General features: G+C 37.1%; 1 protein-coding gene across 3 annotated transcripts in view; it reads right to left on the reverse strand.

Annotated features, from left to right (window-relative positions):
* Window positions 1-907: 907 nt before the first annotated feature.
* Window positions 908-16,299, reverse strand: part of CA10 (carbonic anhydrase 10) — a 209,825-nt gene continuing 194,433 nt past the window's right edge. For all 3 annotated transcript variants that reach the window (XM_040581857.1, XM_040581856.1, XM_040581858.1), the window contains 5 exons: window positions 15,053-15,148; window positions 12,705-12,777; window positions 5,037-5,191; window positions 2,509-2,683; window positions 908-1,643 (listed from right to left, as the gene is read on the reverse strand). In XM_040581857.1, the coding sequence (XP_040437791.1) occupies window positions 1,621-1,643; window positions 2,509-2,683; window positions 5,037-5,191; window positions 12,705-12,777; window positions 15,053-15,148 (522 nt within the window). In that variant the 3' untranslated portion in view covers window positions 908-1,620. The remainder of the gene's footprint in view (window positions 1,644-2,508; window positions 2,684-5,036; window positions 5,192-12,704; window positions 12,778-15,052; window positions 15,149-16,299) is intronic.

Genomic DNA, 16,299 nt, shown 5'->3' on the forward strand with positions numbered 1-16,299 from the left:
CCTACTTTGAGAGTCCATGAATGCCAGCTCATGCATGTTATCACTTTCCTGATAAATTTCCCTTTTGTGTCACAGAAGTTACGATCTATCCAAACCCCTGACAGCAAAATAGACTCAAGAATTTCCTGTCTGATGCTGCCTGCATTGTTCTTTTCAGCCAAAGACAAAACAACGTGTTTGTCATGTTAAAGCTAATTGGCTTGAACATCTACAACTTCTTTACAGTGGTTCAGTACCCTCACACTTCTTGTAGTGCCTATTTTTGCTTGGTATAAACAATTCATTAGTCAAGCATGGTACTTTTCAGATTTGTCTTATTTTCTGTGAACCTCAACATGTTATGTGTTAGAAAGTGAGCGTTAGGAACAGAATAGCATAGATCTGCCCCCTCACCAGGTAAAAACAAAGAACAATAACCCCTTAATGTGCAAGAAGGTCAAACATGCACTATGTGAACTTGTTAAACACATTTATTGAGTTCTTGACAGTAACCAAACACAGTGAATGACCATTATAAACAAGAAAAAAGGCATTCGCTTTTACTTGGTCAGCTCCTGCTTTACCTGTAAAGAAAAGATATCCCTTTCCACCACCAATTTTTGGGATTGAATCTGTTTGTCTCAATAATGGATTCAGCAGGGAAAATGGCAATTTTAAACTGAGATAAGGTTCAACTGCTTTTTGCTTTTGAGCCCAGCTCCTATTAATGATAGACCATAAGTGGAGTTAAGTTATACTAGCTTTAAGTACATTCCCAATTGCCATTGACTCAAATAGGCTGTAAACAAATAAATGAAATAAAAAAAAAAAAATAAAAAAAGAAAACCACAAATAATGCAGCCACAAGTAGTAGAGGCTTATTATTTCAGAAAGGAAAAAGTAAATCAAAGCAAATTTACTAAATTAATTTGTTAAACACATTTATTGAGCTGTTAATAGTAACCAACACAACGTATGACCTGTTGTAAAACAAGAAACAGAAAATGGATCAATTCTGATTTTGGCAAATCCTACTACAGATATGTGACAGAGGGAAATATTTCAATTTCCTTTATATTCTGCAGTGATATATTTACAATACTTATCTCTCAAAGTCTGTCCCTTTTTAAATTAAATTAACAGAAAGATCATAACCTAGAAATAAGTTTCCTCTACAGTCGTCTTGTTCTGTCTTGTCAGTATCCATTAATGATAGTGAAATAATGAGAGCTTTCCAAGGATTACTTGGCACACAGAACACAACTCCACTTTGATGCTGAACCGAGCCACCTTTTTTCGTTCCTTTTTTTTTTTTTTTTTTTTTTAATTTGAGGGAGGGAGGGAAAGAGGAAGAATTTCATATGTACAAAGGCTGAAAAGTCTTTCTTTGTGAAGCTAAATTAGTTCAGGAAAATTGTAATCACATTTACTGTAATATTGTCTTTTTACTTTTTTTTAATTACCACCGATCATATGAATGAATTTTTAGTTGAGTCTCCAACATGGCAGCTCTTTTCCTACAGCACGTTTGCATGTGCTGTTGTGAACCCAAAGAAAGTGAGGTTGGGTGCATTCTAGATTATGTCAACTCACAGTAGTAGCATTCCACCGAGGTTATGGGTTCTGCCTGCTCTGTCTTACTTACTTGAGGAGCCATTCATTTACTGAAAGGAAAGAGAAACAGAACAAAAACAGTTATGCTTTAATAAACTCCAAATACAAACCTGTCTGGATTTAACACTGTATTAGGCATTTAAAATGTCTTGAAAAAACCAGGAGGTTCAGTTTCCTCCTCTTTCTGGAAAAGAATTAACTCTGAATGACCGTTTCTTTGAAATATTGCAACCCAGGCATCAGTCTTGTTGCTGAAAATGTGCTTTCTTTTCCACCCTTTGTTTGTAGTCCTTCATAACCATATTATTGGTAAGAAGGCACTTTTACACCATTATTTCAGGTAATATAGCTGTATGTGCATAGGCTAAAAGACACATAAGACACACTACAGCTCAGTTGCAAGCCCTCCCGCTGTGGCAGTGTAACACTCTGGTGTAACAGCTGGTGACTGGGTTGGTTCCTTTGTTTAACATCCATTGTGTAATACAACCCTTTCCAATCTGGGTGTTATGGTGGTGCACTGCCAAAGTGAAATTTATTCTTTTGTTTGAAATTAGCTGTCATCAAGACTCGCTCATCCCCCTTTTTCTTTCTGAGGTGGGTAAAACAGAGCAAAATGCACTTCGTAAGGTGAGAAGACTTTAAAATGAGGCTAGAAAACTGAAGGCCTCTCCTATCTGCTTTTAGGAAAATACCAGATGTCCCAGACTGGTTTTTTTTGTCATGCTTTTCCTACATGTTTCTGGGCAAGTTTCCTCACCCATTTCAAAAATGTAATGTTTGACTCTTACCATTAGACTCCCAGATCTGGAGTTTCATCTGCTTTTGTTTGTATGCTTTGTCATGCACTTGGGTTTCTCAAAGAAAAGAGCTCGGTGTAAGCATAGAAAGGATTATCCTGGAGGTAGAACGTACCTCTATACTGTAGTTTCTGTGCTCTATTGTTTGGACAATCTTTTCCCTGTAAACTAAAGTTGATATTAGTTCGGATACATCGATTGTTGAGAGGCTGGACTGGTCTGAAATTGTCGCTCATGCTCAGAAATATCTGTGATGGCTGATTCTGGCTTAGCAGTCGTAAAGAATGCATCTATAGAAAATACAAAACACGAAACAAAGATTTTCAGTACTGGTCATTCCTGTAAGTAAACAGCATACAACACTATTAAATATACTACTTAATAAATGAAAGTAAAACAGAATTTCAGTGATTTGTAGTCAGAGGTGAGTTGAAAGTTGTAGTCAGAGGTAACTTGAGATAAAACTGTTCCTTCTGTGGTCCTCTGTTTCTGAGCCCCATTTTAAACAAAAGTAATTAGTTTTGTGCGGAGTAAATGAAAATGGTATGAGGTGTCCTTGGCCGATCAGGAAACAAATGGAATCCACAGTACTGGGTGGCAGCAGCTGGTGCAGAGAAAATGAACTTGATGAATAACAGGAGCTTATTTCCTAAGTTTTGTAGCTGTTAGTGTAGCTTCCAGTTGAAAAGACACAGTTTTGGATGACTGTACTCAAGAATCAGGTACAGCCAGTCAGGATGCAAAGGATAACTGACAGTCATGCTGCTGAAGTCATGAAATTAATGATGTTAAAAAGTGAAAGTCTCTTTCCATTGACAGGTCTGTCTTGATACTGTCTGTGCTGTCTATAGTGGTCTTATGGTAGACTCTGGCCTTCTTTTGAGGTGATTTTACAGATCAGCAGAGAGGGAATTACTGAATCATCCAGGATTTTCAGTGTGCCCAGCAGTGGTTGGATGCAAACTACAAACAGGCAGCAATGGTTCTTATGATGACTATACAACTGTGCTAAAAGCATGTTAATTGGTTCAAGTCAACCAAAACCTTTCAAACTTTGTACAGGAAACTGGAGAGACAGAGGGAAAAAAAATATCTGCCACTTGTAAAACAGAAGCACTGAAAATATTTTGGCTTATAAATTTTAAAAGATAGTATTTTCCATGGCGGTGTACAATTTAAGAGGTTTGGTTGTGGTATTTAATGCTTAAATGGGGAAATCCAGTAGCTGGGGTTTGTGTACTGAAAATCTTTAATAGCTTCCAGGGAAAATTTGAGCCGTGCATTACTTTTTCTGTCTGAGTACGCAATGTAATTAGTAAGTATTCCATGAAATCAATTTGCAGCACTAATAATGGAGGATGTAACTAACCGGTAAAGCATGACAAGGAGTAAGTATCGTGAGGTTATGACCCACAGGTACTAGCACAGACTCCAGAAGTATTTCATTCCTTGTTTTATACATTAATGTTGTAACTAAAAATTTTGCTTGTAGGAAAACGTTCAGGTCCCCTGCTTGAAAAGTTCAGAACGTACAGCATGTTTGCCTGTGTTCAGCTGTGTCATTCTCCCAAATTACCCATTTTAGGAAAAGAAACAAAGTGCTCTCTCTGCATCTAGACAAAATTGGACAGAAGGAATATCACAAAGATAAAACATCTCTCAGGCTTTTTAAAGTCATCTTATTTACAATGTTAATATGATTTTAAATCCCAAAATAATATTTAGAGTTGTTTTATGGTTCCTCATTTAATTTTTCAGGCCAGATTGCTTCTGCTGTATGCTTGGGATGGGCAGATGGTGGTTCAAGTATTCCTTTGGGATTCTAGTACGCAAGAGAATAGTTTTAGCTCAGCTCGCAGCTCCGTAGAGCTGACAGAAGCTCTGGAGAAGACTGCAGTTGGTGTTAAATTTTTTGTTTTCTGATGTTAGGCCTTGGATTGTAAGCAAGCTGTATAGAATGTAGTCTTTATGATTTTTCCGCTGGTGTGTTTCCCCAACAGCATAATTTTGACTATGAAATTAATTATGTTTGCTTTTGAATAATTTATCCTGCCCCTTTCTAACAGGGGCTTCAATTTGTCAATCTGATTTTTCTGAAGATATTTGCAGTGTCTATCCTGTCATCTTATTCTGTGCCAGAAAGCACTAGCTGATTATTTTTCTTCCAAGAAGGCCCCGTGTATTGGATCTCTGTCACATTAATGGTCTACCTACATGTATTTAAATGGCCACAAGTGCCACTCACAAATTCTCTATTTCTTTCCGATCTAAGAATCATCTCTGTTATACTTAATAACCTCAGTTATTTTTGTACAACACTGCTATATGGGTCTATTCACAGAATCATAGAATAATTTAGTTTGGAAGAGGCTACTGGAAACTGTTTGGTTCAAACCCTCACTGAAAGTAGGGCTCACCTCAAAGTACATACATGTGTGTATAGATACGTTGGGAGCTCTAAATAGTTAATATTTTTATTTTAGCAAAAAACGCTTTGATGCTTTTTCAAACTGTATAAATTGCAGGCAGAGATCCCTACAGCAAAACATTGAATCTAATTTTGTATGTAAAACTACAAATGCATATGTTTAAAATATTCTTTTGTACCTATACTAGATCAAGTAATTCTTTTATTATTCTTACCTGCATCCTTGTTATGTAGACAGGTTTGTTCATTATTATCCAGCTTGCTGTTTCATAGCAGGGTGGAATTGTCATTGACCCATCATAGGTAATGAAACTAGATGTCTCTGGATAAAGTTCCTCAATATTTAGCCCCTGTAGTAAGTATGCATCATCTGGAGAATAAAGAAGGAAAACAATTGATACAAAACATAGCTTCACAAAAAAAATATCCCACTTTTTTAATGTATAATTCTTATTCCAGAACATCATAATCAGTTTCACAGAAATACGAAGTGTAATGACTTTACTTTTCTGAATGGTCCAGTGGTTTGGACAAGAACAAGTAACATGAGTTCACTAACCCTGCTTGGGTTGAGTTCTACTCTTAGATGCCCGTGAGTACCTTCTGTGAGTTTAGCACAAGCATTCACAGTGAAACTGAATCACGTTTAAGAACTGGAGTTCAAAGCTTCTTGAAGTTGCAGTTATTGCTTTAGATGCAGAAGTCTTTGGAGAATGTCAACTTACCATATTTTTGAGTGATTAACGATTTTTGCTCAACAAAACTTTGGGAAGGCCAAGATTGTTAAAACTTTAATTGCCCTTCTACCACAGGAGGAAGTTAAGGTTAATGCATGATAATAAAGCTGCTCAATGAAGCCTGCTGGCCTTTCATGTGCACAGTGGGGGTGGATGCAGTGCAAGCTCACTCAGAATGCTAAAATCTGGGTCGAAAAGCATGCCAGTAAGCAGCTTACTAGGGGTCCCTGCTTTTATCATAAGTCTCCCTGGGAATTAATGAGGTATCCCTCTGCAACAGAATTCACTCTGTGGACATGTATCAAAGTATAATGAGATATGGTTATATCTCAAAATTCATCAACATTCCTCAGCCTTTTCTATACTGTGTGCACTATTTCCCTTGGGTAATGCTGGCCCTACAATATTTTTGGAAGTGCTGTCAAAACTTGAGCTCAGATATTCCTGACAAATCTTAGGTTGTGGAGTTCCTTAACAGGAAATACTCAGGGACATAGACACTCTACTTCTTACATGAAACTGCTATTGTGTATTTCAGAGAAAGCTGGGCTGGTTATGAGCTGTAAGATTGTGAAATCTCTTTGTGTGCTTTCACTTGCATGTAGTGTGTTCAATACTATTTCTTTGCAGAGCAAGCACTAAAATGCAGGTGAGGAAAGCTGTGTATTTAGGCATGTTTCCCCTTTCAATACACAAGATGAACTAGCACTGATTTTAATGGAAGGCAAGGAAGATAGTAAAAATAAACAGGAAGATACTGCTCAGACTAAAGACGAATGTTGAAGTGCATCTTTTAAATCAATATAAATAATTTAGGCATTTCTGTTGGATTCTCTGAAGTTTTTCATGCACCATTCACTCTAAGTTTAAACAGTTTTTGGTTTTGTGTGGTGGTGGTTTTTGTTTTTGTTTTGTTTTTTTTTAAGCTGATAAATGGTTTCTTAGCCATCAGGAAAAGATTGTAAATGGAACGAAGGAAAGAAATATGAACGATCAAGGAAGTGTATAAGGACTAAAAAAAGAAAAGAGTAATTTAACTTGAATTTAACATATAGCTGAAGGACAAAACTTAGATGAGCAAAATGCTTGTCTCATACTACCTAATGGAAAAAGAAAAGGACTGCAGACTACTGTCTTGGGTAACAGAAAATCAAAGAATACAGGTAAAATAAATGTGACTTTTTAAAGATTTTGACATAGTACAGTCAACACGCTACAGGCTTCTGGAGTAGCAATATTAGTGGCTATAGCATCAGATGTATGTCAAGTCAGAGTGTAACATTTGTACCACATTGACCAGTGTCTTACAATTATTTCACATTTTAAGTGTGTGTGTTATTTTAAAAAATATAATCTTGGCATGTCCTTTCAAGTTTGTCAGAAATACAGCCATCTGCCATATTTTTGCACATCGAGCCTGGGTAACTGCCATGCCATACAGCTGGATCCTCAAGTAGGGGGGAAAGTACTATTAGTATCTTGTAGGTGGCTGGCTGTCACCTTTTTTTAACATGCTCAGCCTTCATTGGCCTATGGCCTGGGACACAGATTCTTTCTAAACCTAAAATTTTCCAGACAAAAGTGCGAAACCATTGCTATAGTATTAGAGTCAAAATGCTGCTAAATTTTAACAGCTAGAGATGACTGAATACACCTGTGTCCTATTCATTAAAAACATTATTTGCAGTGCAGTGGTAATTTTGCTAGAATTACGTGAGAAGAGAATGAATGCATTTTTTCAAGCCAGTGCCTCTTTTCAATGAGTCATCACACATTTTTCCCTTTCCCACATGAACATCCTGTTCATTATTTATGAACCATGGAGAGTGGTGTGTTAGCTCCAAATGGCACAGAGTCAGTCAGAATAGATACTTTCAAACTCTAAGGACCAAACCTGCTTTCTCGCTTCCATGCTGACTTTGGTTGGGCTAAAATGATTTAAGCAAGGTAGAATTTGCCCTGAAATGTTTACTAGGAGATGGAAAGCTAACTAAAGATTAATACAGATAAGGGATCTTGATGATATATATTGTGTGCATGCCACATTCTAGTTGACTGATTTGTATTTAGAACAGTGCACAGATTATTAACAATAGGACTACTTATCAAAAAGAAGATACAGAAACATATTTACGGCCGGCATTAGTGCAGGTAGTCATGGGGGTTTGGGAGTTGCCTCACATTGCTTTAATACAGAATGCAATTCACTATTTTGACATGGATTTCTAACTTTTATCTGTGGATTTGCAGTGTTTAGTTATTCTCAGAACATAGTAACGCTCCAGGGATGGAATATGGCATGTAACTGTGTGGGAGCAGTGTGGGGCACAGTCCTCCTACTCATTCAGGCAAGCCTGATGTATGCCTGTGCTCTCAAGATCAGGAGAGATGCTCTTCTTAGCCCTACTGATCTTCAAATTAACTCTTAGGTTACCTTGTTTGCATACTGAAGACCTAAAAAATGTGTGGCCATCTCCCCCACCAACACCCAGCAGTGAAGTGGCTCCAAACCTGGTTCTTTGCCTCTTCCCTTGGAATATGTTTAAGGAGAGACAGCGCATTATGCCAAGTGTCAAAATTCATCAGGGGTGATTAATGGGAAACTGAAGGAAAATATCACTTCAGGAAAAGGGGAAGACAGGGGTGAATGAAAGAATGAAATACAAGGGTTTGGTCAAGTAAAAGCAGTATTTATTCTTGCTTGTATATGAAATATACTCCCATGGGAAGTCACATGACTCCATGAGAACAGCCTGAGAAAAGACTACAGAATAAGCATTTAGTTGTCAGCATATTTTTCTCATGAACAGCTCTGCTGTTTTCCTTTCCCCACATCTTGATAAAGTTTCTCATTCTGGAACTGAAACAGAAGTGGTGGGTTTGCACTAATACTCGACTGCAACACTTTAATGTCTTGTCTTATGTTTTTTGCAAGTATGTAGTTCAAAATGGTCAAAATCACCATGTGTGATCTCTTGCCAGTAATAAACTTCCTTTAATAAACCCATTCAGCCTTTACTAGATTCTCAGCATCATTCCTATCTACAGCCCACATTCTGGTTGTCTTGACTGCTTGTGCCTTAGGGTGATTTCTGAACTCATGAACTTGTATCTATAGAAATCAGATTTCATTAGATTTCATATACATTTATAGAAAGGCCTTGACTGACAATTTTCTTAGCAAATGATGGAAATACTCTTATTTTATCCCTAGATTTGTAACAGGCATGTGGAGTCTGCTTTCACAGCAAATTCTATGTACATTCTCTTTAAAACGATAGTATTTGTAGGGAAGATACTATTTACTGAATGAAGGAATGTCCATTTGGTTTTGAAGTTCATACAATGATAATCCAAAAAGGGAAAGTACATCTTTAACTAGATTTACAGGGTAAGAAATGTAGAGATTCTCAGCTTTTTAATCCTGAAACAGTTTCTCCATTTCCCAGCCTTCACAAGTCACTTAGACCCAGGCTGACAAGAGACTCATTTTGAATACCAGGGTTAGTCCCTTGGGGCCTGTTTGAGACTGCTGAGCTTTTACTGCTTATGACAGAAGCTGCAAGAGCTCAGTCCTTCAGAGAATGCACTGAAACATGAACCTTGAGAAATTAATAGTCTTATTTCCAGAATTCTGAATCTTCAGCTTTTTCGAGATGATCTCTTAAAATCAGAATAGTTTTATTCACTTGTGTGTTATGTATAACATAGCTAAAGATTGAATTTGAGGAAAATCAGAATTTTACAGCTTTTCTGCCTAGCTGAACATGTGGCAGTTTTTTGGTGGAGAATGGCGAGCCCAAATTTTCATACGGAATTTTGGGAATCTAAAATGTTACTTCTTTCCAATGTTATGCAAATACTGGGTGAAAGCTAATGTAGCGTACCTGTTCTGAAAGAAAGCTAACTTATCCACTCAAATGTCATACTTAGAGGAATATTAAGGCAGTTTTTCTTTAGAGATATTCACATGGCCTCTGACTAAAGCCTGTTTGAAAAAACACTTGTTTCAATAGTTCACAGTAGATTTTTGTGCTGTGATAACAGAATAAAATAAGCCTTTAAAATCTGCTTAAAAATTCCTTGGGGTCCACTTCACTACACTGTAGCCATTAATATTGAAGAGTAGAAATTCCCCTTTTAATGCATTTTGCCCATGGAAATTTCATGCAGCAGCAGTTAGCTGTGAATTTTGTTGCTGTTCTGCAAAAAAAGGTACTTTAGTTATGTTACTAACTGTCCTGACCCTGAACCTCAGCTTAATCATTCGCTCCACACTCCTATTGAGCACACTGGGACTGGTCATTTTGTTGGTAGCCTGCTGAGTATTGACTTCAGGAGTGGACCCCTAAAGCACAAGCTAAAAAACTCAGCTGCTGAAGGCAGAATAGAAATCCTCACAATCTAAGAGGTAAAATTAGTTTTCAGCAATGATGCTATAATCCATCACGTAAGACAACTGCAAAATTACTTTCAATAACACGTTCACATTCCCAATTTACACGAAAAATTCCCAGTCAATACTTGTTACTACAGTAAGTAACCCAATGCCCTGCAGAATATTGTGTGCATCGTAGCTACCAAAGATTTCATTTTAACAGATAAACTTGTTAGTGATAAACAATGGCTAAAAATTAAAAGAGTTCTGTTAATCATTGATTTTGCAGCTTATGTTATGGGCTCATCTTCATGTGAAAGTTCATTTAATAAACCCAAATTAGGTGTGATTGTAATTGCATTTTCCTTCTAAAGAGGCAAAACAACCAATGAAAGGTTGTAGGATGCTGTCAGCTCCAGACAGGAGGAGTGCCCGCTTGTAAACACAGCACACAAATTAAATATTTTGTATTGGGAGGCTATGCTTGCTTGCTGGTGTGGGTGGCAGTTGCATGCTTACTCACGCACCAAGGGAGAGATGCTGCTGGTGCCTTCCCACCCTGTGGAGTTGTATATCCCTAATCATGGCCTCTCCTCTTCTCAGAGCCACCAAAGATGCCCGATCTTTGCCCTTACTGGCCAGCCATTGTAGCATGTGGGGCCAAGGACTACAAAAAAGGCTGTGACACTCATGGAAATGCATGAGATAAAGCTGCTGTGATGGGAAAAATGAGGCAGGAGTCTTTACTTGCTCAGTGTGTGAGACCCAACAGGGCTCATTGTGTGTATGCGGTGAAAAGCCGCTTTTCAGTGGTACAGAGATCTTCTGGCTGGTCCCCAGACAGAAGCCAGGAATATGTAATCTGGGAGCCTGAAAAAGTACATACAGCCGTAATGATAATTTCCCGTTCCCAGGACGCTCCAGCAACACTGGTAGGCAAGAAGCTCTTACAGAACAGCATTGCTGTGTTTTTGCAAGAAATCAAGACAAGCAGTTTAAAAACTGGGTTAATCTCCTGCTTCTTCCTTGCAGAGAATATGACATTTCATACTGACAGGACGATCTGGAAAAAAATATTCTGAAGGGAACCCTCTGTCACCTTCCTTTCTATAGGTATTGTGGAGAACACAGTTTTATCATAATAGAAGCCTCTTATTTGGATCAAAGATGTAACAAGATTTGTTATCTGTAAGGTCAAATTAGAGAAACATCAGGGGGAAGAAAGGTGTGTGCTATAGGAGAGGACAAGGAACCATCTACTTCAGAATGGGGTTGGATCGGCTCCGTTATTCAAAGTCAGCACTGTATGGCAAGGCTCAAAATCTTTCTAGTGTTCCCTTGTTCAGGAATTAGTGGGTAAAATTCAGTGCTTTCACTTCACATTAGCCTCAAATCTACACTCTTTGTTTTTACAATCCTGGCTTTGCAGGGATGGGGAAAAGATGGAATCTTTGGAAAGAAACAAGACTGTATAATTTAGGGACATGTTAGAAATGTCTCCAAACTTTTCCATCATAAACCTGAAGTTCAGTGACTTTTTTTTGAATTTAAATGGATATTTCAGATCTCTGGAGTTTCAGGTGCAAAGTTTTCCAAAATTGTTGTTGTAGAGTATATAGTACAATATACTTAATTTACAGAGAGGTAAACTGAGGCAAATCCTAGCAGAATTGTGAACCAAATCCTGGGGTCCTGACAACCACTCTCATTTCAGTTATCATGAACCATTCTCTCCCAGCTTCTGTAAACAAAAGCAAGATTAATGAAGCTTATAAAAAATGTTAAGTCATTGTCTACAGAGTAACAAACGAAGGCTGAGTTTTACAATACTTATTTTTTCTGTTTGCTGTATACTTTCTGCAAGTTTAAGTTCTGTTATCGTCTAACTTACTTTATTAACTTAATGGCTGCTTGGAATTCAGTGAGTATTTGACAAAGTGAATAAGGTTTCCAGGAGAAGAGGTTTAATTTGTTCCATTGAGAGGCATGTATTTTTTAGGACTTTCTCTAAATTAGCCTAATTTTCACTGACACTTAAGCTCCAGTTTTCCACAAGTTCAATATACTAGCATGGAATTATCAGTTAAAGGCTTTCCAAATGTGAATACAACAAATATACATGCTGTGTTAATGACCTCTATAAATATCCACTAAATGCAGCAATAGTTGAATAGAAATGTCATAACTTTTCTGTACAGAAAAAAAGCATTAGTGAATACTAAATCTACAGTTAATGATGCAGCATCTTGACATAACTTGATTTGGTATAATCCAGGCTGCTCCGCACGTTACTTTTATTGCTAACAGTAGGCGGTTTCTCCTGAGTATTCTGTGTGAATACAGTATATATATTTATCAAACATAATTTCATTAATTTATTGCTTGTTCAAACATAAAATAGGCTTTGAAGTTCAAAATTCGTTTGATGAACTGATGACCTTACTAGATTTTTTTCAGGTTGCCAAAGTTTATCATGCAGAGTGGCTGGCAATACAAACTATAATTTTTGTCCATAAGTGCCTCTTGCTTCAGTGCCCGGAGCAGCTGTGGGTGCCCCATCCCTGGCAGGGCTCAAGGCCAGGCTGGACGGGGCTGGGGGCACCCTGGGCTGGTGGGAGGGGGCCCTGTTCATGACAAGGTGGTCAGAACTGGATGATCTTTAAGGTCCCTTCAAACCCAAACCATTCTATCATTCTGTGATTGCTAAACACATTATTTGATGCTAAAAGCATACAGCTGTTAGCCATAGTAAATTAAAAGAAACTTACTTTTATACGTTATTCTCGTTATGGTGTCTCTGTTAAGCATACGATTTAGAAATGGATTTGATGATTCAGATACCTACGAAAGAGAAAATGTACAATGTCAAAACCTTCTCAAAAACATTTCCTTTCTGGAAGTGTAGCTGTTCTGTGTGTGCATGCACATGCATACTCATTCTCTCTCTCCTGCCACCTCTCCAAACTGTTTCTGCCTTTTTTTCAGTGTTGTGGGAAGACGACATAATTGTTGAGATATTTTTCTAACAAAACTTGTTAAAAGTTGGTATCTAAAAATAAATCTAAAAAACCAAGGATGGCAGAATATGATGAACAGAAATGAATGCCAGAATGCAAGTGTGAGTACAGGTTTCTTCTCCCACAGCTCTGATGCAATTTGCAGGTGGTTCATGTAATTAGGGAGGGTTTTCATATAGTAGTCTATTATTTTTCTGTTTATTGGGAAATACAGTTTCCTTGCAGCAGACTATTTAGATTGCAAATAAAATCTGTCTTCCCTTTGTTTTATATACAGGTATGAAATGCCAAAATTTCACCCACATGCACTCAAAAATATGTATGCATACTTGTATACATACACATAAAATGTTCAGTCTACATTAACATAAGCATACCTGAAAGAGATTTAATTGTGGGCTTGGAGGCGTTGTTGTTGTGTTGGGTTTTTCTGGGGGTGGGAGGGTAGGGCAGTGGATGTACTTTATCAGCAACATAATTGTTTATTACCAACGATAATTTAATGAGAGATTTTATTGCGCTGCAAATGGCAAAATTATTATTGGTTAGCAACATAATTAGAGTCACTTTTTATGGAGATATTTTAGTAACTTTGTAGCTAGCCTTCTAATATCTTACTTAACTTCCAATTATTCTGTGACACTTTTTTTTTATCAGACACTGGATGCTGCTGTTACACATCTAGCATTGATCCAGAATGAAATCAAGGTATTTTGAAAATGGAAAACGTCATAAAAAGTTTAATTAAGATTTAGGAAAATAAATGGACTATTAGTCAAACTGTAATCCAGCTTTGTTTGGCAGGTAGCCTTCAAGAAAGTTCAGTTCAGGTTCCATTTTGTGGAAGATCAGATAGTTATATCTCCACTCAGAAAATTTTCTAACTACTTTGGACATTTAAAGTAGAACACATCTTTTCATGCCAGTGAGAGAGGCCTAGAGAAATATATGGTGAGGCAGATACTAAATTTTATTGCTTGTTATAAGAGTTGAGCAACTCACTCAGCAAGTCCATGAGCGATGCACTATTTAGACAAAATTGGCATGCTGGGCATTTTGAAGGCTTGTTTCAATTTTATCCTTTTGCACCGATTCAAGTCAGATCATTTGCTTATAATAGAATACATTTTGGATGAAAAAAAGTAACCTAAATATCTTTCTTAAGTATTAGACCTGTATGAAAATTGCCCTTTTATATAAAATTAGTCAATAGGCTATGTGAAATGCATGTTTTAATTCTAAGGTTAATACTTTATCAGGAAATTTATGAAATGGGATTAGAGAGTACTAAAGGGAACCAATACATATCCAATACATAAAGTCTGATGATTAAAGCGATTTATTCCAGCATAAAGCACTTATTCAGAAATATATGCTTGTTTAGACTGATGACACAGAGATCACATAATGGCAGAATATGAACAACATTTTGGGAGGAAATGCATACTTCATATAAAATGAGAGCAAAGGTCTCTCCAATGTAAGTAGGAAGGTCTGAGTAAACTATTAAGTCTCGAGTTCAGTGCTAGATTACTGTAATTTATGAACCTAACTATGCATCTTGAATGCAACAGAACGGGGCCTTCAATATGACAAAATATTCACATGTCTGGAAGATATTAAGTGTCATGCTTTTAATGTTCTTTCAGTTCTGATAGTTGAAGATGTTTTAAGTAACATTGTGAGAAAGACTTATGTTGCTGCCTTTGAAACATCAGCATGTCTACAAAGAGCAAATGTGCCCTCTTTCCCAGGGCCTCAACCTATTAGGAGAGATTCACTTTTAATTGAATGAATAACATTTCATGAAGAAACACCAAATCTGCAAAATTAGTAGCTTTTGTCATAGCTACTAAAGTGTTATGAGTGATGTTTATGATGTAAGGATTTCTCCCCTGCTTTCCATTTTCCTTACATTAAACTGTAAAAGCTTTGGAGTAGAGACTGTGTGCTCAGTTCCTAGGATGATGCTGTCTCTGGATTTCAGATCAGAGCCTCTAGGCATTGCTATAGTATAATGAGGAGTGTAATTCCTAGATTTACAGTTCATGGGAAAAGTCCATTGTCTATATGTTGTGTTGATGATACTGAATACTTACTTTCATAAATATGGAAACTACCACCAGCCCATTAGGACTTTTTGCAGCTTCTGTGACATTTGTGTACAGCTCGTGGTTATAGTGGATTAGTTGAACCTAGAAAACAAGAAGGGAAAGATTACAATTAAACAGTAGCAAATCATACCATACACTGTTTGCAAATACTGTTTATACACTAATTGGTTTGTATTAGGATCCCATCTATGCTTAGGATATTTTGTAACAGTGCAATTTTTCAGAGGTTTGCAACATGCATGATTTTAATAATTTCAGTCACCATCTGGCTCCAACTGGCACAGCACCAGCATGTTTTCTTCTAAATTGCCAGTAAGTGAATTTACCCACATCAAGTTATGAATTGCACTGCAGGGGTTGACATAATTTCCCTGTTGCAACAGCACTTGCCATGGGCATCAAGTAATCTGTACTTTTCAGCCTCAAGCCAAACACAGAGGAGTCAAGGGTTGAAATATTTGAAGAAACATATGGGCTATGGGTTTGAAGCTGTTTAAACCAGCACTCACAGAATTCAAAATACTAATATTCAGATTTTACAAACTTGGTTACAAAAGCTCCTACAGTTAGGCACTTACTGTATTATTGTTAACCAGGTTCTCCTTAGCTCCTACAGCTTTCCTTCTGCTTTTTAGTTTTATGATTTGCTGGAACTTTTAAATTATGAAGAAACAGTTCACCTTTCTCCCTGCATATGTACATGTCTTACCCAAAGCAATGGTATTTGATTTGTCTGGGATCACTGGACACTGTTACTATTTGCATTGCGATTTGTAGCCTCACTTTATTTAAAAGATGAATGACTTCAATGAACTTGTGAGGCAGTTAAGTACTTCTAAGAATTTGAAAGACTAGTTAGCTTTATTTAGCCTAAATATCTCTTTTTTAATTTTCAGATGTCAATTAGAAAAATAAGGTGGTTGTTCTGGCATTTTCAGAATTATAGCAGCTTGATATTTGTATTTAAAAATTAGGTGTGTTTTCCATGTGCTGGCATAAATCTAAAGGCTGTCCACTGAAATTTCTGGACTTACATACTGTGAACAACATCAGTATTAACTTGATCTATGTCTGGTAGATCTATGACTGTACAAATAGCCAAGGACTAATACTTCCAGTAAAGAAATTTCATCATAGTGTGCGTTCCATGTTTATTATTAGGAAAAAAAACCCACCCCCCAAAAAACACTGAGATGGGGTTTAGTGCCAGCATTGGTGACTTTGTCTTTTGG

The sequence above is a fragment of the Falco naumanni genome, chromosome 1 (genome assembly GCF_017639655.2).
Source record: "Falco naumanni isolate bFalNau1 chromosome 1, bFalNau1.pat, whole genome shotgun sequence".
NCBI classification, from domain to species: domain Eukaryota; kingdom Metazoa; phylum Chordata; class Aves; order Falconiformes; family Falconidae; genus Falco; species Falco naumanni.